A 9,423-nucleotide genomic window follows, 5' to 3' on the forward strand; every position below is an offset into this window, starting at 1 on the left:
CGCCGGGTTCGATCCCATGAGCTGACCTTGTTTGAAAATCATTTTTCTGAGTATATCTGTAGTGCTGCTGGTCAGACTTGGATATTTGTGACTCCCGGTCAATCCTTTACTATCAGAGTTTGCCAATTTTTCTGATTTCGTTGTTAAAACGGTTCCCGATTAAATTAGTTCAAAAATTTCCTACCTACTATGTCACCACTATTTGAGTATGATTAATATAAAATTCATAGATGTCTCGTTAATTTTGAGTTTTCAGTGTCTCATAATTCAGCGACTTGTGTAATAAAAATGCTGCATCGTTTCTAATTTGACAGGAAAGCGCATTGGAGTTTACCTGTTAGGCCTTCCTGATATATATATATATATATATATATATATATATATATATATATATATATATATATATATATATATATATATATATATATATATATATATATATATATATATATATATATATATATATATATATATATATATATATATATATATGTAAAAAAAAATCCCCCACATAATTATAAAAATAAATAAAATTGTATAATAAATTAGAAATTCATAATGCAGCCCATTGCTAGAACCATTCGTCTACTTTACTTTCTGATTACGTTGGTTTATTTACAAATACACCAGATCATCTATACACTTTCCTTGGGATTTTAAATTTAGAATTTTTGTTCTCTTTTTATTATTTTTGTATATTTTTTCTCTTAATTATATATGTATGCCTGGCCATATTGGCGTATTGGAAAATTGTAAAGCCAGTGTCGCAACCCCGAGGTACTCATCATAAAATTATCGGTTGGCCAGTGTTTCACCGGTAAGCATTTACTTCCTCCCCGGCTATCGAAATAAATAGTTGTGCACAGGACCGCGTCTACCTATGTATGTAGAGTCGGAAAAATTATATTCAGGTTGTCTTGTTGTATACTTGTGGATTGCTATTGTAAGTTACAAATTCTAAGACACCCAAACTATGATTCGGGGAAACGGGATAGCAGGTATAGCTTCGGTCCGCATAGAGCTAGGTTTTTAATGTTATATTATCTTTGCGATTGCCAGATGTATTTCTTCATTGATGTTGAGTATTGGTTGGTCATCGAAAGAAGAATGTCCTAGATGTGGGATTGGGGGTAAAAACACTATATTTTCATGAATGAACTTGCAAACGTTCAGTCTCTCTTGTCGTCTGGTCCTGTTGAGAACTAAACATTTTTGTTTTCGATCTGTTTTCCTGATAAATTTTTATTGATTAAAATTTTCAACACTACCCTGAATTAATATGATTTATTTTGATGTTGATAAAATTAAAGAGCGGCTGATTTAAGTTTGCACACAGGCGGCCAAATTCTTAGGCACGGCCCTGGTTGTGCATTACCAACAGTCGTCTCACTCGCCCTACCCCCATACCACCATGGCACAATAATTTTTAAAATAAAAATTCTATTATTAAATATATAATTATAAAATATTCTATAAATAAATTATAAAATATATTTATACATCATGGCGGATTTACACGCAGGCACTCACATCGGGCTCTCGATTGGAAAGGGGCCCTAGTGTTTTTGAAAAATTAATTTTGATGATTTATTTTAGTGTTTCCATACCAATCTAATGGGTTTGCTGCAAATGATTGCAAACTACCCGGCTACATGCTCATTTCGATTGCATTTTAACTGTTTGAATTTCAGCATGTACGAAAGATGAGATATTCATGGAGTTGCACAGATGACATTTCGATGTACATTGATGATTGGCAATTCTTAAAATTGAGTTAGATCTTTCTGGCAAGTTTAAAATGGCAAAAGCCGAGACAACAGTATGAAATGAGCATGCGCCCGCTTGGTTTGCAATCGTTTGCAGCGCAGGGCAATCTAATATAACATATTAAAAGTTGAAATCACTTTCTGAAGAAATAAAACTGTTCATTATTTTACTAAATGCATCACATTTCCGAAAAGCTTCATATTTGTATGGAGGATGAACGAATGAGACGACTGGCATGTTAATGCACGTGTTTATTATATGACAGCTGAAGACAGAGTGAGTAGCGGCTCTCCGAACCCAGCCGGGTTGGTCCCCACTCGCAGGAAGGCAACCAAACTCGACCATGTCGTATAAGCGAGCCGCCACATCACTCCCCCCCAGCATCAGCGATACCAACATTACAAAGAAACAAATTTTACAAAAGAAAAAAATTATTGTTACACAAAGAGAAAAAAAATTATTGAGTGGGGAGAAAAAAATTGTTGACGTGGGTCATCCGCTGTGTAGGTGTACCGCCCTGAATGGTCGGTAGATTCGAGGGCGGTGACGTCGCGAGCAGGACGGTGGGTGGTCCGATGGTCGCGCCGATGCGATGCTGCGGCGGCGCCGCTCTTCCGAGGCTGATGTCGGTTGGTGGGGCGGCGGGGGCGGCAGGGGCATCGATGTGGTTGATGATACTCCGAGCTGGACTGTGAGTCGTTGTGGCTCGTGGAGGTGTTGTAGCGCTACCGCCCGTCTCGGCGTGACGACGCTCGTGGGGACGGACGGGGCCTTGATGATGATGATGGTGCTGAGGTGGTGTATGTCTTGTGGTGCTGGATGACCGTTCTATGTGTAGTGGATCGCGCATGACTCCACATCCAGCTGTCAAGATCGTCGTCTCATTCGCTCCCCCATTTTTTTAAAGCACCTGTCATCGACGTTGTGGCTGGACTCCAGTCGATAGGTACATAGGTAGGTAGGTAGCCGTGTCTGCTCGTTTATTGTCACCCGCGGGCCGCGACGCGTGTTGATGGCGATGGGGGCGCGGCGGGTAGCTTCCCCGCCTGGCTCGGCGAGGCAGGGATGAGCGGCATGTTGAAATTGATCGAGGCTGCGTGACTCGATGTCGGGGGTCACCAGTATGGAGGATGAACGAATGAGACGACTGGCATGTAAATGCACGTGTTTATTATATGACAGCTGAAGACAGAGTGAGTAGCGGCTCTCCGAACCCAGCCGGGTTGGTCCCCACTCGCAGGAAGGCAACCAAACTCGACCATGTCGTATAAGCGAGCCGCCACATTTGTATTTATTAGCCAGATAGCCAGAAATCCGGGCCCTGGTGTAATATCGTAATAACGGCCCCGTTTCGGTTTTTTTCCATTACATATACGTAAGACAATTTTATTTATGTTTTCAATTGGTAAACATTTTTCGAGTTTATTAGTTAATAGTTTTGCAAATTGAATTCATTTATAAATATTATATATATAAAGACGCTAATCTGTGTGTGTGTGTCCTAACGCTAGTCGAACATAATGAATGGATAAAAAGCCTAAACTTTGTATAAATTTATATAAAAACCGGTGACCTCTCGAACAGAAATATCCTCTTATAGGTATGCAAAAATATAAAGGCGTTAAAAATAAACATAATATATGTAATGTGCTATCGAGTTGCAACCTATATTATGTGTAATAATAATATTCAAGGTTGCGAGGTCAATGGCCGTTTGTTTATAATCGGAAAGTATTACATTTTGTAAACTTATTATAATAGCTAAACTTTTGTATGCATTAAATTAAAAATTGGAATACAGCGGCTTTACAGCTGTTTTCGACCTTACACATGAATTGTTTCGTTTACTTTTAGAATTACCGTTTCAGTTCTGATTCCGATTAATTATTACTATTCATATTGTAACTTTATTTTAAATCATATATCAATCCGAAAGAACCCGTTGAAATTTCAATGGGCATAACTACTTTCAATATATTGTTGAATAGTTTCAATTTAGTCTCAGAATGAAACCCAATAAAAAAAATTAAATAAAGGGTGACGATCTGAAAATTAATAAACATGATTTCGAGAATAAAACTACAGCTTCCAGTAGGAAAAACTATATTTTAAAATATGAAATTTGATACGTCCATAATGTGTGTATATACAAAGTTTCGGTTCAATCGAACAATCTGTTCAAAATAAGAAATATATAAAAACAAGTCAATAAGAGAGGATCAAATGGTGCAAGTGGAGATATTACCACTTTTACATTGCAATGGTTAGTACTTTACTCATGAAAATTCAGTGTGGTGCAATTAAATGTTAACTACAAAATACGTATTTTACACACATTTTCTAAAAACCACAAAAACGTGGTCAGGAATCAATACTCAATGCATATCACTCGAAATATCTAAATTGAAATTTCTCATGAAAACAATACTTCATCTATCAATACTTTGTATATAAAGTAAAAATCTAAATTTTGTTCTATAACTACGCTATAAATATAAAAATTTTATATTACAAACAAATTAATGATAATTTTAATATATTTTTACACAAATCAATTAATTATTTTGTTCAAAACTGGCATAAATACACGTATCATGTAAAACATTATGTACAAGTAAAATATATTTTTTTCTTACAAGCATCTTTAACAATAAAATAATAAACATATGCAACATTTGACCGATACAATTTTAACAAAATAAACATTACAGTAATATTGATTGGTAAATAAAACTTTAAAGGATCAAATGAGACATAATTTGTATATAAAATTATTATTTTGAATAAAAACACCAATATTTTTTTTTACTACCGCCATCTATGTATAAAATTAATGACTACCAACTGTCACCGAGATTAAAAATGTTCGGACTTGAAAAGCTTCTTAAACGATATTTTATCTCTATCGTAATGGCGGAGGATCCATTTACTTATATTGATGACCAAAATAAGCAATATGGCAAAGTATGAAAACGATCAGATAAGAGGCAAACTTTTTCCTGAATTGTAATCGTAAGTGAAACGTAAAGGAGGTATGTAATAAATAATAATAAAAATGAAACGTTTAGTCGGTAAGAAAAACAAATCCTGACTAACAAACATTATAAATGCACCTGTTAAATATAAATATGTAATATATTTGGTTTCAGAATACGCATCAATGTTCCACATTGACAAATATACAAATCACAATTATTGCTCCATTTTTCAAATAATGGTTAATATCGTATGGTCTACGATAGCACGCTTCAGATAATTACAGGCACACTTCACATTCGCAACATATTCCAAGTATTCAAACATGTACATCATGTACTCGTAATACTGATAACAAAATTTCATTCATACATACAAATATTCTAATGCAACTAAATTCACACCTCGCTCGGCTCTTGCAAAAGAAGAACCTCGTCTTGGTGCGCTTTAACACTCTTAGGCTGATTGTCAACAGGATTTTGAGAATAAATCAACACGGATATAGACACGATGAATATGGATATCACCGTGTATATATTAATTGGAATTCCAAATATTAAATAGCACGCCACTGCCGTAAAGAACAGTTCTAAAGCGCTGGCGAACGTTTTTAGGATAGAGTTGAGGGTCTTCAAGAAGAAGCTGGTCACGACGCCCACCGCAGCACTATTCAACATAATTAATACTATATTCAAATGAAACACATCTTGTAGAGACGCAAAGCTGAAGGTGTTGGAAGCTTTGCCTTCGAAGACGATGATGAAAATATTACAGACTATGGAATCGAGGTACATCAGCACGTTTTGAATGTAAATATCCACGCTGACGCCTTTGTGTTTTAACAAATACTCGTTATAAACACCGGCTAACGAGGAACAAAAGCTCTGAACTAAGATTAGAAGAGCACTAACGCTAAGCATTTGACTGAAGATGTTGTGACCGTCGGATAACTTATTAGTGCCACCAGCGTCGATATGCTTTATCATACAACCGATTGTGAGCATAATCAAGGCAGTCCATTGCCGAGCTGTGAGATACTTTTTGAAAATTATCTGGAAAAAAAGAGTATCAAATAAGTACAATCAGTTTTGAAGTATTACAGATTACGATTAAATTAAATTTTTCTTGCAAATTTATTAAATGTAACATATTAATGTTATCGGTGTGTATTTAAAACATTTATTTATTGATTTAACCCTTTGAATGCTGAATTTTGATTTTTGAAATCTTTATGGCGGGTCGCGTACCAGTGCCGATAATAGGTGGCGGGACGCCGTACCGGTGCGTACCGGCTATTCTACAACCCTGGCAAACAATGAACAAATTCTGCCGTGCAGAGTTTTCCTAGCAACATTTTTGGAGGCTGAGAGCGATTCTATGCATTCTACTTCTATGCTGCTAAGCCTTTAAAGGTAGCATTGAAAAAAAATACATTGAACATGGGTCGTGTAATCCGTTTAAATTTTTATGAAGACACATTTATTTTACACCGGAAGTTTTGAATTCATAACCATAGCAGAATTACCCGATGCAAATCCCCAACTGCTGAGAAGTTTAGATTGTGGTTTGGCATTTAGATTGTGAGCATTACATTTTAACAACAATGAAGAACTTGGAACTAGTTTCAGAAAAATACATTCATTAATAGACTTCTTTTGGGTGCTACTTTATTATGCGGTCTACCTTCACACATCTACTTTAGTATGCAATCTACATTCACGTTTTTACTTTAATATGCGGTCTCACTGTCTCAGTCCTCGCGTGCGACACTGAGACTGAATAATACCGACCCTAACAACCAAATCTTAAATTAATATGGCCAACCTTAACTTAACCTAACCTATTCTGACCCTTAAATAAATAGGTGTTGGCGGCTAAGATATCTTTTTTTTTTTCATATTTTCAACCTATTTATTTAAGTGTCAGGATAGGTTAGGTTAACCGTTTGCCCGCGGCCGTCTTCTATGGAAGCTTTGGGCGACAAGTCTGTAGCGCGGCTGTCTTCCATAGAATTTCTGAACTTTGCACGGGATTTTGAGCCTTATATGCGCCTATTTCAACTGTTTTAAGGTTCAAAATTGCTTGAATACATTACTGAGAGTTGAATGCCATCTATTCAATTTGCTTAAAATGAATATATACCAGTCAAAATTAGTTTTTTGTGGAACCATACTGAAACCTCGTTTATGTGACGTCACGTCTGTTGAACAATGGCGACGATACGTCTCAATTGTATGAAGAATGATTATTTGACAATTAAGCCAAAACTACGAGATATATTATGTATTTTATTGTTTAAAATAATACTTTACGTGATAATTAACATATCTGGTTACTTGAGTGAATATTAAAATCTGTATTTAAGGTCGAAAACTCGATTGCCAAATTCGCGAAAAAGGTGCCGCGTAGAGGGCTTGTTCGCTATATTTATTGCCGCGGGGAAAGGGTTAAGTTAAGGTTCGTCCCTATTCATTTAAGATTTGGTTAAGAGATGTATCTGCTGACGATATTTTGATAGAAATGCTTCGACAACATTATGGGACGGCAGGAAAACACAAAAATTGTAATAAACATTTCATTTGCTACGATACACGTAAAGAAAAAAAAAGATTGACTGGGATTCAAAGGTAGATCGCATGCTAAAGTAGCACTCTTCTTTCGTTTATTTTATATTGTTGCTAGATATATTAGAGAGTCTAAGCACACTTTTACCAAACTCGAAATCCTCGGCGCTAGTTATCTAGGGTTTGTTTGGATTATCTACAATGTGTATACCTGCTTTTTATTGGATTTCTAAATAATTCTAGTTGGAAATTTTCAGCGTGGCGGGCTTTCAACAGAAAAGACGTCAGCACTCAAAGGGTTAAGACAATTTTTTATTAATTTTAAAATGATTGTATTATGTATTGAAAGTAAAATATTTGTTATTAGTTCACCATACCTGGAAGAGTAACGCTGTAATGACCACTCTAAATTGAAGCAATAAATAATAAGTAGTCGGATCAAACAAGGTCAGATTAGCGAATGCGAGATTGTTATAAAAACAATACAATAATGAAGGCACGAAATACAGTCCCAAGAGGGCGATATTGTCATAAATCACTAGTAACATCTTCTTCGGAGATTCACTAAAAAAAATAGACAAAAAACAGATACGTGAGTGTGTAATTATATGCTCACGAATTATGACGCAATAGTACGTACTTTCTGCAATACAGAATGGCTGACGCCACCAACTTTATGACTTCGGTTAACAGTACAACTAATGTTGTATCGTAGTTATACTTCTTTTCAGCATTCTGCGAAGCCGTGACTAATATACCTGAAATCAGAAATAATGCATTTTCAGTTTTTTTCCAGTAAGTATCAGTTATAATTCGTTCCAAAGTGGTATTGTTAAGCTTTTAGTGTTGTATGAGGTGTTTGATAACGTATGAACCAAGTTTATTGACCATAAATCAGAAGTATTCTTCAAAATCCATTAAGATAATAAATCTGTTTATCAATCTGAATAAGTCTTTTAATGTTTTTATTATTTATACTTATCTTAAAATGCACCTGGTTTAAAAAAGATTACATCTCGCTATTTTATCACGTTGCATATTGCCGACAAACCACTTAATTATAATCATTTGCATCACCTAAAGACAATTCCTGCAACTTCAGTGTATTTGTATGTTTTTTTTTGATTTTTAAATGCTTTTTATTATTACGAAATTATGTTCACAATACATCTTATATCTATTTTATCTTTTTCTGATCATTTTATATTTTACAATTTAATTTAATTTGGTTAGTAATCATAGTATTATATTATTCTAATGTTAATCTACAGCATAATAAGAAAAAGAGCTCAAAAACCTATTTACAATCCTTGTATTTGAATGTGTTAGTGTAAGTGTGTATGACACCCGTTCATTGCGCCCGTATACCCTACAAGTACCCTAAACAGCGATATATTGATATTATACTCTCATATTTACTTATACTATAAGTATTTAATAAGAAATGTGTTGCCAATTGGGCTCAATAAGTATTCCAATAGCAAGCATTCCACTTCTATCTATACTTCTATACTAATAAATAAATAAATAAAAAACACAAAAATAATTACATTCTCAAAACAGCGATTATACATACATATTAGTTTAATAAATGTGAATATTTAAAAAAAATAATAAAAATGTCTTACAAAAAAATAAATTTTGTGCAAATTAAATTTGAATTTAAAAAAATGGACAAATACGAAATCTAAATATATATGAATATTAGTTGAGTGAATATTTCAGTTAAGTGTTATCGTTATAGTGATATGAAAAAATGTTCCGGTTTAACGTGAATAATTACAGTTGAGATTTGAATGGCAGTTGAATTATCTAGGGCGATAGTGAAGGAAATGTTACACCATGAAAGTGATGAGAGGAAACGGTGAGCACCTTGATTGATAAATAGCGCCATGTAGGCGATGAAGATGAAGAGGCTGAGCCGAGTTGGAAAGAGCTCTGCCCATCGAACGCGCAACATCTCGTTGCCGTTGTTCCTCTTCGGGCGCTAAATTAAAAACACGACGCACCTACTCCGCTGCATCGCTCATACTGACAGCCGACACTGAAGACAATACTGACATCATAAAAATACATTATTTTGGCCCTGACTGCTCAAATCGTATCCATTGCGGCA

The 9,423-nt window shown here is 34.9% G+C and overlaps 1 protein-coding gene across 1 annotated transcript; it reads right to left on the minus strand.

The window, feature by feature from the left end:
* Positions 1 to 3,855: 3,855 nt before the first annotated feature.
* Positions 3,856 to 9,341, minus strand: senju (UDP-galactose transporter senju). Its single transcript, XM_077436576.1, has 4 exons — positions 9,180 to 9,341; positions 7,948 to 8,065; positions 7,685 to 7,871; positions 3,856 to 5,795 (listed from the first exon to the last, which is right to left on the minus strand). The coding sequence occupies exons 1-4, from the start codon at positions 9,265 to 9,267 to the stop codon at positions 5,142 to 5,144; spliced, it is 1,047 nt and encodes a 348-aa protein (XP_077292702.1). The 5' UTR covers positions 9,268 to 9,341; the 3' UTR covers positions 3,856 to 5,141.
* Between the last annotated feature and the right edge of the window lie 82 nt (positions 9,342 to 9,423).

The sequence above is a fragment of the Arctopsyche grandis genome, chromosome 8 (genome assembly GCF_051622035.1).
Source record: "Arctopsyche grandis isolate Sample6627 chromosome 8, ASM5162203v2, whole genome shotgun sequence".
Classification (NCBI taxonomy): Eukaryota; Metazoa; Arthropoda; class Insecta; order Trichoptera; family Hydropsychidae; genus Arctopsyche; species Arctopsyche grandis.

What these genes read in the sequence shown, in the direction of transcription:
- senju (XM_077436576.1), bottom strand. Translation starts at nt 9,267, where the DNA reads ATGTTGCGCGTTCGATGGGCAGAGCTCTTTCCAACTCGGCTCAGCCTC. An exon ending in GGCGCTATTTATCAATCAAG is followed by an intron (nt 8,066 to 9,179) that starts GTGCTCACCGTT and finishes TTCTGATTTCAG; the next exon opens with GTATATTAGTCACGGCTTCG. An exon ending in GCCATTCTGTATTGCAGAAA is followed by an intron (nt 7,872 to 7,947) that starts GTACGTACTATT and finishes TATTTTTTTTAG; the next exon opens with TGAATCTCCGAAGAAGATGT.